This window comes from Dendrobates tinctorius, unplaced genomic scaffold, assembly GCF_039654945.1.
Source record: "Dendrobates tinctorius isolate UK_male_01 unplaced genomic scaffold, ASM3965494v1 ptg000013l, whole genome shotgun sequence".
Lineage (NCBI taxonomy): Eukaryota > Metazoa > Chordata > Amphibia > Anura > Dendrobatidae > Dendrobates > Dendrobates tinctorius.
This window is the reverse complement of record NW_027361681.1, coordinates 8,381,582-8,395,890: the sequence shown is the minus strand read 5'-3', so window position 1 is coordinate 8,395,890 and position 14,309 is coordinate 8,381,582. Positions and strand designations below refer to the sequence as shown.

Here is a 14,309-nt window from a genome sequence, read left to right as displayed (position 1 = left end):
TACATCTCCACAGCACTGGTCACTACTGAGCATGTACATAAAGGGCAGCACAGATTCATCTCATCTACGACCCCACAGCACTGGTCACTACAGAGCATGTACATAAAGTGCAGCACAGATTCATCTCATCTACAACCCCACAGCACTGGTCACTACTGACATGTACATAAAGGGCAGCACAGATTCATCTCATCTACATCTCCACAGCACTGGTCACTACAGAGCATGTACATAAAGGGCAGCACAGATTCATCTCATCTACGACTCCACAGCACTGGTCACTACTGACATGTACATAAAGTGCAGCACAGATTCATCTCATCTACGACACCACAGCACTGGTCACTACTGAGCATGTACATAAAGTGCAGCACAGATTCATCTCATCTACATCTCCACAGCACTGGTCACTACTGAGCATGTACATAAAGGGCAGCACAGATTCATCTCATCTACGACTCCACAGCACTGGTCACTACTGACATGTACATAAAGTGCAGCACAGATTCATCTCATCTACAACCCCACAGCACTGGTCACTACTGAGCATGTACATAAAGTGCAGCACAAATTCATCTCATCTACAACCCCACAGCACTGGTCACTACTGAGCATGTATATAAAGGGCAGCACAGATTCATCTCATCTACAACCCCACAGCACTGGTCACTACTGAGCATGTAGATAAAGGGCAGCACAGATTCATCTCATCTACAACCCCACAGCACTGGTCACTACTGAGCATGTACATAAAGGGCAGCACAGATTCATCTCATCTACAACCCCACAGCACTGGTCACTACTGAGCATGTATATAAAGGGCAGCACAGATTCATCTCATCTACGACCCCACAGCACCGGTCACTACTGAGCATGTACATAAAGGGCAGCACAGATTCATCTCATCTACGACCCCACAGCACCGGTCACTACTGAGCATGTACATAAAGGGCAGCACAGATTCATCTCATCTACGACCCCACAGCACCGGTCACTACTGAGCATGTACATAAAGGGCAGCACAGATTCATCTCATCTACGACCCCACAGCACCGGTCACTACTGAGCATGTACATAAAGGGCAGCACAGATTCATCTCATCTACGGCCCCACAGCACTGGTCACTACTGAGCATGTACATAAAGGGCAGCACAGATTCATCTCCTCTATAACCCCACAGCACTGGTCACTACTGACATGTACATAAAGGGCAGCACAGATTCATCTCATCTACGACCCCACAGCACTGGTCACTACTGAGCATGTACATAAAGGGCAGCACAGATTCATCTCATCTACGACCGCACAGCACTGGTCACTACTGACATGTACATAAAGGGCAGCACAGATACATCTCATCTACAACCCCACAGCACTGGTCACTACTGAGCATGTACATAAAGGGCAGCACAGATTCATCTCATCTACGGCCCCACAGCACTGGTCACTACTGAGCATGTACATAAAGGGCAGCACAGATTCATCTCCTCTATAACCCCACAGCACTGGTCACTACTGACATGTACATAAAGGGCAGCACAGATTCATCTCATCTACGACCCCACAGCATTGGTCACTACTGAGCATGTATATAAAGGGCAGCACAGATTCATCTCATCTACGACCCCACAGCACTGGTCACTACTGACATGTACATAAAGGGCAGCACAGATTCATCTCATCTACGACCCCACAGCATTGGTCACTACTGAGCATGTATATAAAGGGCAGCACAGATTCATCTCATCTACGACTCCACAGCACTGGTCACTACTGAGCATGTACATAAAGGGCAGCACAGATTCATCTCCTCTATAACCCCACAGCACTGGTCACTACTGAGCATGTACATAAAGGGCAGCACAGATTCATCTCATCTACGACCCTACAGCACTGGTCACTACTGAGCATGTACATAAAGGGCAGCACAGATTCATCTCATCTACGACCCCACAGCACTGGTCACTACTGAGCATGTACATAAAGTGCAGCACAGATTCATCTCATCTACGACCCCACAGCACTGGTCACTACTGAGCATGTACATAAAAGGCAGCACAGATTCATCTCATCTACGACCCCACAGCACTGGTCACTACTGACATGTACATAAAGGGCAGCACAGATTCATCTCATCTACAACTCCACAGCACTGGTCACTACTGAGCATGTACATAAAGGGCAGCACAGATTCATCTCATCTACGACCCCACAGCACTGGTCACTACTGAGCATGTATATAAAGGGCAGCACAGATTCATCTCATCTACGACCCTACAGCACTGGTCACTACTGAGCATGTACATAAAGGGCAGCACAGATTCATCTCATCTACGACCACACAGCACTGGTCACTAATGAGCATGTACATAAAGGGCAGCACAGATTCATCTCATCTACGACCCCACAGCACTGGTCACTACTGAGCATGTACATAAAGGGCAGCACAGATTCATCTCATCTATGACCCCACAGCACTGGTCACTAGTGAGCATGTACATAAAGGGCAGCACAGATTCATCTCATCTACGACCCCACAGCACTGGTCACTACTGACATGTACATAAAGTGCAGCACAGATTCATCTCATCTACGACCCCACAGCACTGGTCACTACTGACATGTACATAAAAGGCAACACAGATTCATCTCATCTACGACTCGACAGCACTGGTCACTAATGAGCATGTACATAAAGGGCAGCACAGATTCATCTCATCTACAGCCTCACAGCACTGGTCACTACTGACATGTACATAAAGGGCAGCACAGATTCATCTCATCTACAACCCCACAGCACTGGTCACTACTGAGCATGTACATAAAGGGCAGCACAGATTCATCTCATCTACGACCCCACAGCACTGATCACTAATGACATGTATATAAAGGGCAGCACAGAATCATCTCATCTACAACCCCACAGCACTGGTCACTACTGAGCATGTACATAAAGGGCAGCACAGATTCATCTCATCTACGACCCCACAGCACTGGTCACTACTGAGCATGTACATAAAGGGCAGCACAGAATCATCTAATCTACATCTCCACAGCACTGGTCACTACTGAGCATGTGCATAAAGGGCAGCACAGATTCATCTCATCTACGACCCCACAGCACTGGTCACTACTGAGCATGTACATAAAGGGCAGCACAGATTCATCTCATCTACAACCCCACAGCACTGGTCACTACTGACATGTACATAAAGGGCAGCACAGATTCATCTCATCTACGACCCCACAGCACTGGTCACTACTGACATGTACATAAATGGCAGCACAGATTCATCTCATCTACGACCCCACAGCACTGGTCACTACTGACATGTACATAAAGGGCAGCACAGATTCATCTCATCTACGACTCCACAGCACTGGTCACTACTGAGCATGTACATAAAGGGCAGCACAGATTCATCTCATCTACGACTCCACAGCACTTGTCACTACTGACATGTACATAAAGGGCAGCACAGATTCATCTCATCTACGACTCCACAGCACTGGTCACTACTGAGCATGTACATAAAGGGCAGCACAGATTCATCTCATCTACGACTCCACAGCACTGGTCACTACTGAGCATGTACATAAAGGGCAGCACAGATTCATCTCATCTACGACTCCACAGTACTGGTCACTACTGACATGTACATAAAGGGCAGCACAGATTCATCTCATCTACAACCCCACAGCACTGGTCACTACTGACATGTACATAAAGGGCAGCACAGATTCATCTCATCTACGACTCCACAGCACTGGTCACTACTGAGCATGTACATAAAGGGCAGCACAGATTCATCTCATCTATAACCCCACAGCACTGGTCACTACTGACATGTATATAAAGGGCAGCACAGATTCATCTCATCTACGACCCCACAGCACTGGTCACTACTGACATGTACATAAAGGGCAGCACAGATTCATCTCATCTACATCTCCACAGCACTGGTCACTACTGACATGTATATAAAGGGCAGCACAGAGTCATCTCATCTACGACTCCACAGCACTGGTCACTACTGACATGTACATAAATGGCAGCACAGATTCATCTCATCTACATCTCCACAGCACTGGTCACTACTGACATGTATATAAAGGGCAGCACAGAGTCATCTCATCTACGACTCCACAGCACTGGTCACTACTGACATGTACATAAATGGCAGCACAGATTCATCTCATCTACATCTCCACAGCACTGGTCACTACTGACATGTACATAAAGGGCAGCACAGATTCATCTCATCTACGACCCCACAGCACTGGTCACTACTGACATGTACATAAAGGGCAGCACAGATTCATCTCATCTACGACCCCACAGCACTGGTCACTACTGACATGTACATAAATGGCAGCACAGATTCATCTCATCTACGACCCCACAGCACTGGTCACTACTGAGCATGTACATAAAGGGCAGCACAGATTCATCTCATCTACGACCCCACAGCACTGGTCACTACTGACATGTACATAAATGGCAGCACAGATTCATCTCATCTACGACTCCACAGCACTGGTCACTACTGACATGTACATAAAGGGCAGCACAGATTCATCTCATCTACGACTCCACAGCACTTGTCACTACTGAGCATGTACATAAAGGGCAGCACAGATTCATCTCATCTATAACCCCACAGCACTGGTCACTACTGACATGTACATAAAGGGCAGCACAGATACATCTCATCTACGACTCCACAGCACTGGTCACTACTGACATGTACATAAAGGGCAGCACAGATTCATCTCATCTACGACTCCACAGCACTGGTCACTACTGAGCATGTACATAAAGGGCAGCACAGATTCATCTCATCTACGACTCCACAGCACTTGTCACTACTGACATGTACATAAAGGGCAGCACAGATTCATCTCATCTACGACTCCACAGCACTGGTCACTACTGAGCATGTACATAAAGGGCAGCACAGATTCATCTCATCTACGACTCCACAGCACTGGTCACTACTGAGCATGTACATAAAGGGCAGCACAGATTCATCTCATCTACGACTCCACAGTACTGGTCACTACTGACATGTACATAAAGGGCAGCACAGATTCATCTCATCTACGACTCCACAGCACTGGTCACTACTGAACATGTACATAAAGGGCAGCACAGATTCATCTCATCTACATCTCCACAGCACTGGTCACTACTGACATGTACATAAAGGGCAGCACAGATTCATCTCATCTACATCTCCACAGCACTGGTCACTACTGACATGTATATAAAGGGCAGCACAGATTCATCTCATCTACAACCCCACAGCACTGGTCACTACTGACATATACATAAAGGGCAGCACAGATTCATCTCATCTACATCTCCACAGCACTGGTCACTACTGACATGTATATAAAGGGCAGCACAGAGTCATCTCATCTACGACTCCACAGCACTGGTCACTACTGACATGTACATAAAGTGCAGCACAGATTCATCTCATCTACAACCCCACAGCACTGGTCACTACTGACATATACATAAAGGGCAGCACAGATTCATCTCATCTACATCTCCACAGCACTGGTCACTATTGACATGTATATAAAGGGCAGAACAGATACATCTCATCTACGACTCCACAGCACTGGTCACTACTGAGCATGTACATAAAGGGCAGCACAGAGTCATCTCATCTACGACTCCACAGCACTGGTCACTACTGACATGTACATAAATGGCAGCACAGATTCATCTCATCTACATCTCCACAGCACTGGTCACTACTGACATGTATATAAAGGGCAGCACAGAGTCATCTCATCTACGACTCCACAGCACTGGTCACTACTGACATGTACATAAATGGCAGCACAGATTCATCTCATCTACATCTCCACAGCACTGGTCACTACTGACATGTACATAAAGGGCAGCACAGATTCATCTCATCTACGACCCCACAGCACTGGTCACTACTGAGCATGTACATAAATGGCAGCACAGATTCATCTCATCTACGACCCCACAGCACTGGTCACTACTGACATGTACATAAATGGCAGCACAGATTCATCTCATCTACGACTCCACAGCACTGGTCACTACTGAGCATGTACATAAAGGGCAGCACAGATTCATCTCATCTACGACCCCACAGCACTGGTCACTACTGACATGTACATAAATGGCAGCACAGATTCATCTCATCTACGACTCCACAGTACTGGTCACTACTGAGCATGTACATAAAGGGCAGCACAGATTCATCTCATCTACGACCCCACAGCACTGGTCACTACTGACATGTACATAAATGGCAGCACAGATTCATCTCATCTACGACTCCACAGCACTGGTCACTACTGACATGTACATAAAGGGCAGCACAGATTCATCTCATCTACGACTCCACAGCACTTGTCACTACTGAGCATGTACATAAAGGGCAGCACAGATTCATCTCATCTATAACCCCACAGCACTGGTCACTACTGAGCATGTACATAAAGGGCAGCACAGATACATCTCATCTACGACCCCACAGCACTGGTCACTACTGACATGTACATAAATGGCAGCACAGATTCATCTCATCTACGACTCCACAGCACTGGTCACTACTGAGCATGTACATAAAGGGCAGCACAGATTCATCTCATCTACGACCCCACAGCACTGGTCACTACTGACATGTACATAAATGGCAGCACAGATTCATCTCATCTACGACTCCACAGCACTGGTCACTACTGACATGTACATAAAGGGCAGCACAGATTCATCTCATCTACGACTCCACAGCACTTGTCACTACTGAGCATGTACATAAAGGGCAGCACAGATTCATCTCATCTATAACCCCACAGCACTGGTCACTACTGAGCATGTACATAAAGTGCAGCACAGATTCATCTCACCTACAACCCCACAGCACTGGTCACTACTGACATGTACATAAAGTGCAGCACAGATTCATCTCATCTACATCTCCACAGCACTGGTCACTACTTGTGACATGTACATAAAGTGCAGCACAGATTCATCTCATCTACATCTCCACAGCACTGGTCACTACTGAGCATGTACATAAAGGGCAGCACAGATTCATCTCATCTACGACCCCACAGCACTGGTCACTACAGAGCATGTACATAAAGGGCAGCACAGATTCATCTCATCTACATCTCCACAGCACTGGTCACTACAGAGCATGTACATAAAGGGCAGCACAGATTCATCTCATCTACGACTCCACAGCACTGGTCACTACTGACATGTACATAAAGTGCAGCACAGATTCATCTCATCTACGACACCACAGCACTGGTCACTACTGAGCATGTACATAAAGTGCAGCACAGATTCATCTCATCTACATCTCCACAGCACTGGTCACTACTGAGCATGTACATAAAGGGCAGCACAGATTCATCTCATCTACGACTCCACAGCACTGGTCACTACTGACATGTACATAAAGTGCAGCACAGATTCATCTCATCTACAACCCCACAGCACTGGTCACTACTGAGCATGTACATAAAGTGCAGCACAAATTCATCTCATCTACAACCCCACAGCACTGGTCACTACTGAGCATGTATATAAAGGGCAGCACAGATTCATCTCATCTACAACCCCACAGCACTGGTCACTACTGAGCATGTAGATAAAGGGCAGCACAGATTCATCTCATCTACAACCCCACAGCACTGGTCACTACTGAGCATGTACATAAAGGGCAGCACAGATTCATCTCATCTACAACCCCACAGCACTGGTCACTACTGAGCATGTATATAAAGGGCAGCACAGATTCATCTCATCTACGACCCCACAGCACCGGTCACTACTGAGCATGTACATAAAGGGCAGCACAGATTCATCTCATCTACGACCCCACAGCACCGGTCACTACTGAGCATGTACATAAAGGGCAGCACAGATTCATCTCATCTACGACCCCACAGCACCGGTCACTACTGAGCATGTACATAAAGGGCAGCACAGATTCATCTCATCTACGACCCCACAGCACCGGTCACTACTGAGCATGTACATAAAGGGCAGCACAGATTCATCTCATCTACGGCCCCACAGCACTGGTCACTACTGAGCATGTACATAAAGGGCAGCACAGATTCATCTCCTCTATAACCCCACAGCACTGGTCACTACTGACATGTACATAAAGGGCAGCACAGATTCATCTCATCTACGACCCCACAGCACTGGTCACTACTGAGCATGTACATAAAGGGCAGCACAGATTCATCTCATCTACGACCGCACAGCACTGGTCACTACTGACATGTACATAAAGGGCAGCACAGATACATCTCATCTACAACCCCACAGCACTGGTCACTACTGAGCATGTACATAAAGGGCAGCACAGATTCATCTCATCTACGGCCCCACAGCACTGGTCACTACTGAGCATGTACATAAAGGGCAGCACAGATTCATCTCCTCTATAACCCCACAGCACTGGTCACTGAGCATGTACATAAAGGGCAGCACAGATTCATCTCATCTACGACTCCACAGCACTGGTCACTACTGACATGTATATAAAGGGCAGCACAGATTCATCTCATCTACAACCCCACAGCACTGGTCACTACTGACATGTACATAAAGGGCAGCACAGATTCATCTCATCTACATCTCCACAGCACTGGTCACTACTGACATGTACATAAAGGGCAGCACAGATACATCTCATCTACAACCCCACAGCACTGGTCACTACTGACATGTATATAAAGGGCAGCACAGATTCATCTCATCTACAACCCCACAGCACTGGTCACTAATGAGCATGTACATAAAGGGCAGCACAGATTCATCTCCTCTATAACCCCACAGCACTGGTCACTACTGACATGTACATAAAGGGCAGCACAGATTCATCTCATCTACGACCCCACAGCATTGGTCACTACTGAGCATGTATATAAAGGGCAGCACAGATTCATCTCATCTACGACCCCACAGCACTGGTCACTACTGACATGTACATAAAGGGCAGCACAGATTCATCTCATCTACGACCCCACAGCATTGGTCACTACTGAGCATGTATATAAAGGGCAGCACAGATTCATCTCATCTACGACTCCACAGCACTGGTCACTACTGAGCATGTACATAAAGGGCAGCACAGATTCATCTCCTCTATAACCCCACAGCACTGGTCACTACTGAGCATGTACATAAAGGGCAGCACAGATTCATCTCATCTACGACCCTACAGCACTGGTCACTACTGAGCATGTACATAAAGGGCAGCACAGATTCATCTCATCTACGACCCCACAGCACTGGTCACTACTGAGCATGTACATAAAGTGCAGCACAGATTCATCTCATCTACGACCCCACAGCACTGGTCACTACTGAGCATGTACATAAAAGGCAGCACAGATTCATCTCATCTACGACCCCACAGCACTGGTCACTACTGACATGTACATAAAGGGCAGCACAGATTCATCTCATCTACAACTCCACAGCACTGGTCACTACTGAGCATGTACATAAAGGGCAGCACAGATTCATCTCATCTACGACCCCACAGCACTGGTCACTACTGAGCATGTATATAAAGGGCAGCACAGATTCATCTCATCTACGACCCTACAGCACTGGTCACTACTGAGCATGTACATAAAGGGCAGCACAGATTCATCTCATCTACGACCACACAGCACTGGTCACTAATGAGCATGTACATAAAGGGCAGCACAGATTCATCTCATCTACGACCCCACAGCACTGGTCACTACTGAGCATGTACATAAAGGGCAGCACAGATTCATCTCATCTACGACCCCACAGCACTGGTCACTACTGACATGTACATAAAGTGCAGCACAGATTCATCTCATCTACGACCCCACAGCACTGGTCACTACTGACATGTACATAAAAGGCAACACAGATTCATCTCATCTACGACTCGACAGCACTGGTCACTAATGAGCATGTACATAAAGGGCAGCACAGATTCATCTCATCTACAGCCTCACAGCACTGGTCACTACTGACATGTACATAAAGGGCAGCACAGATTCATCTCATCTACAACCCCACAGCACTGGTCACTACTGAGCATGTACATAAAGGGCAGCACAGATTCATCTCATCTACGACCCCACAGCACTGATCACTAATGACATGTATATAAAGGGCAGCACAGATTCATCTCATCTACAACCCCACAGCACTGGTCACTACTGAGCATGTACATAAAGGGCAGCACAGATTCATCTCATCTACGACCCCACAGCACTGGTCACTACTGAGCATGTACATAAAGGGCAGCACAGAATCATCTAATCTACATCTCCACAGCACTGGTCACTACTGAGCATGTGCATAAAGGGCAGCACAGATTCATCTCATCTACGACCCCACAGCACTGGTCACTACTGAGCATGTACATAAAGGGCAGCACAGATTCATCTCATCTACAACCCCACAGCACTGGTCACTACTGACATGTACATAAAGGGCAGCACAGATTCATCTCATCTACGACCCCACAGCACTGGTCACTACTGACATGTACATAAATGGCAGCACAGATTCATCTCATCTACGACCCCACAGCACTGGTCACTACTGACATGTACATAAAGGGCAGCACAGATTCATCTCATCTACGACTCCACAGCACTGGTCACTACTGAGCATGTACATAAAGGGCAGCACAGATTCATCTCATCTACGACTCCACAGCACTTGTCACTACTGAGCATGTACATAAAGGGCAGCACAGATTCATCTCATCTACGACTCCACAGCACTTGTCACTACTGACATGTACATAAAGGGCAGCACAGATTCATCTCATCTACGACTCCACAGCACTGGTCACTACTGAGCATGTACATAAAGGGCAGCACAGATTCATCTCATCTACGACTCCACAGCACTGGTCACTACTGAGCATGTACATAAAGGGCAGCACAGATTCATCTCATCTACGACTCCACAGCACTGGTCACTACTGAGCATGTACATAAAGGGCAGCACAGATTCATCTCATCTACAACCCCACAGCACTGGTCACTACTGACATGTACATAAAGGGCAGCACAGATTCATCTCATCTACGACTCCACAGCACTGGTCACTACTGAGCATGTACATAAAGGGCAGCACAGATTCATCTCATCTATAACCCCACAGCACTGGTCACTACTGACATGTATATAAAGGGCAGCACAGATTCATCTCATCTACGACCCCACAGCACTGGTCACTACTGACATGTACATAAAGGGCAGCACAGATTCATCTCATCTACATCTCCACAGCACTGGTCACTACTGACATGTATATAAAGGGCAGCACAGAGTCATCTCATCTACGACTCCACAGCACTGGTCACTACTGACATGTACATAAATGGCAGCACAGATTCATCTCATCTACATCTCCACAGCACTGGTCACTACTGACATGTACATAAAGGGCAGCACAGATTCATCTCCTCTACGACCCCACAGCACTGGTCACTACTGACATGTACATAAAGGGCAGCACAGATTCATCTCATCTAAAAGCCCAGATCCTTAGATCAGGAACAGAACAGCCGATAAAGTATATAGCAAAAAAAATTCTAATTTGGACTGACACTATTATTCACTTAATTAACTGCAGAAGGCATCTGTGCCAGCGACATAGTGAAAGTATTCAGCACCAACTTCTTCCACAGCAGTTTACAATTCAGAAGTTACGTCTACAGAGTGACACATAATTGACCTATTCAGACAAGAGAAGTGAGAACTTGGGTAACAAGATATAGGGGTGACACTACCGGTCCTACCATCTGCCTCCTGATATAGGGGTGTACAGCCTGACACTACCGGTCCTACCATCTGCCTCCTGATATAGGGGTGTACAGCCTGACACTACCGGTCCTACCATCTGCCTCCTGATATAGGGGTGTACAGCCTGACACTACCGGTCCTGCCATCTGCCTCCTGATATAGGGGTGTACAGCCTGACACTACCGGTCCCGCCATCTGCCTCCTGATATAGGGGTGTACAGCCTGACACTACCGGTCCCGCCATCTGCCTCCTGATATAGGGGTGTACAGCCTGACACTACCGGTCCCGCCATCTGCCTCCTGGTATAGGGGTGTACAGCCTGACACTACCAGTCCTACCATCTGCCTCCTGATATAGGGGTGTACAGCCTGACACTACCGGTCCTACCATCTGCCTCCTGATATAGGGGTGTACAGCCTGACACTACCGGTCCTGCCCTCTGCCTCCTGATATAGGGGTGTACAGCCTGACACTACCGGTCCTACCATCTGCCTCCTGATATAGGGGTGTACAGCCTGACACTACAGGTCCTGCCATCTGCCTCCTGATATATACAGGTGTACAGCCTGACACTACCGGTCCTGCCATCTGCCTCCTGATATATACAGGTGTACAGCCTGACACTACCGGTCCTGCCATCTGCCTCCTGATATAGGGGTGTACAGCCTGACACTACCGGTCCTACCATCTGCCTCCTGATATAGGGGTGTACAGCCTGACACTACAGGTCCTGCCATCTGCCTCCTGATATATACAGGTGTACAGCCTGACACTACCGGTCCTGCCATCTGCCTCCTGATATATACAGGTGTACAGCCTGACACTACCGGTCCTGCCATCTGCCTCCTGATATAGGGGTGTACAGCCTGACACTACCGGTCCTGCCCTCTGCCTCCTGATATAGGGGTGTACAGCCTGACACTACCGGTCCTGCCCTCTGCCTCCTGATATAGGGGTGTACAGCCTGACACTACCGGTCCTGCCCTCTGCCTCCTGATATAGGGGTGTACAGCCTGACACTACCGGTCCTGCCCTCTGCCTCCTGATATAGGGGTGTACAGCCTGACACTACCGGTCCTACCATCTGCCTCCTGGTATAGGGGTGTACAGCCTGACACTACCGGTCCTACCATCTGCCTCCTGGTATAGGGGTGTACAGCCTGACACTACCGGTCCTACCATCTGCCTCCTGATATAGGGGTGTACAGCCTGACACTACCGGTCCTACCATCTGCCTCCTGATATAGGGGTGTACAGCCTGACACTACCGGTCCTGCCCTCTGCCTCCTGATATAGGGGTGTACAGCCTGACACTACCGGTCCTACCATCTGCCTCCTGATATAGGGGTGTACAGCCTGACACTACCGGTCCTACCATCTGCCTCCTGGTATAGGGGTGTACAGCCTGACACTACCGGTCCTACCATCTGCCTCCTGATATAGGGGTGTACAGCCTGACACTACCGGTCCTACCATCTGCCTCCTGATATAGGGGTGTACAGCCTGACACTACCGGGCCCGTTAGCCCGTGACCTGAGGTGTGATTACCGAGCTCCATGTGATGACATCACTGTTTCTCGGATCTTCCAGCAGCGCCCACAGCTTCATTAGGAAGGCAGACACCGGCGGAGATCCGACAGATGCGCTGGGCTCCTTCATGCCGTCACCCAAGCGGACACAGCAAGACTGGGCTAGAACGACGCAAACACTACGCTAGCTCTTCCGGTATGAATGTGTCCCCGCCCACATACCAAGCCGGAACCGCTCATTGGGTTAGACTAGATTGGCGAGTACAACTTTAGGCCCCGCCCCTTTCAGGACGTCTTGCGAGTGCTGCTGGCAGGGAGGATTGTGGGAGCTGCGGAGTAGCGTCTGTGTGGGGAGTGTGCGGCTCCTACAGGAGGGGGAGGGGCTGACGGCAGGGTAGTGTGTGGGCGTATCCTCAGGAGAGGGCGGCACTAGTATTAACCCCTCAGGTCTCATGCTCTGTACAATGGCGCTGACTTATGGCTGTGCTGGCAGAGGCCTACTTGAAGGGAACCTGTCAGCAGGATTGTGCCCAGTAACCTACAGTGTCAGGTTGGCGCCGTTATACTGATTGAAGTGATACCTTAGTTGATGAAAGCCATATTGTGGTTGTTGTTTAATCTTTATTTTCAGCTTACAGTTAATGATATGCTCGTGCTCCGGGGCGGCCTGTGGGAGGTCTTCATGTGGTGCTCTGATTAGGTATTCACCAGTATGGCTTCTGACAGGTCACTGATCCCTCGCTGACCTGCCCCCTAGTTTACCTAATGAATATATACATACCGAAGAAAGACAAAGCCTCTCTGCAGGCAGGCCCGGCTGTGGCACCTGCGCTGCAGCATAATCGCATGTTTATTGTGCCCAGAATAGATTATTTTCAGGTTATTCAGCTAGAGTGGCAGTAGCTCGGCTAGCTCAGAGCGGGCGCTCTCCAGGGGCTCCAGTAATACAG

General features: G+C 48.3%; 1 protein-coding gene across 1 annotated transcript in view; it reads right to left on the bottom strand.

Annotated features, from left to right (window-relative positions):
• Positions 1-13,565, bottom strand: part of LOC141069062 (heat shock factor protein 3-like) — an 88,613-nt gene extending 75,048 nt beyond the window's left edge. The window contains exon 1 of the mRNA XM_073558367.1: positions 13,379-13,565. Coding sequence (XP_073414468.1) covers positions 13,379-13,489 — 111 coding nt within the window. The 5' untranslated portion in view covers positions 13,490-13,565. The remainder of the gene's footprint in view (positions 1-13,378) is intronic.
• Positions 13,566-14,309: the final 744 nt, after the last annotated feature.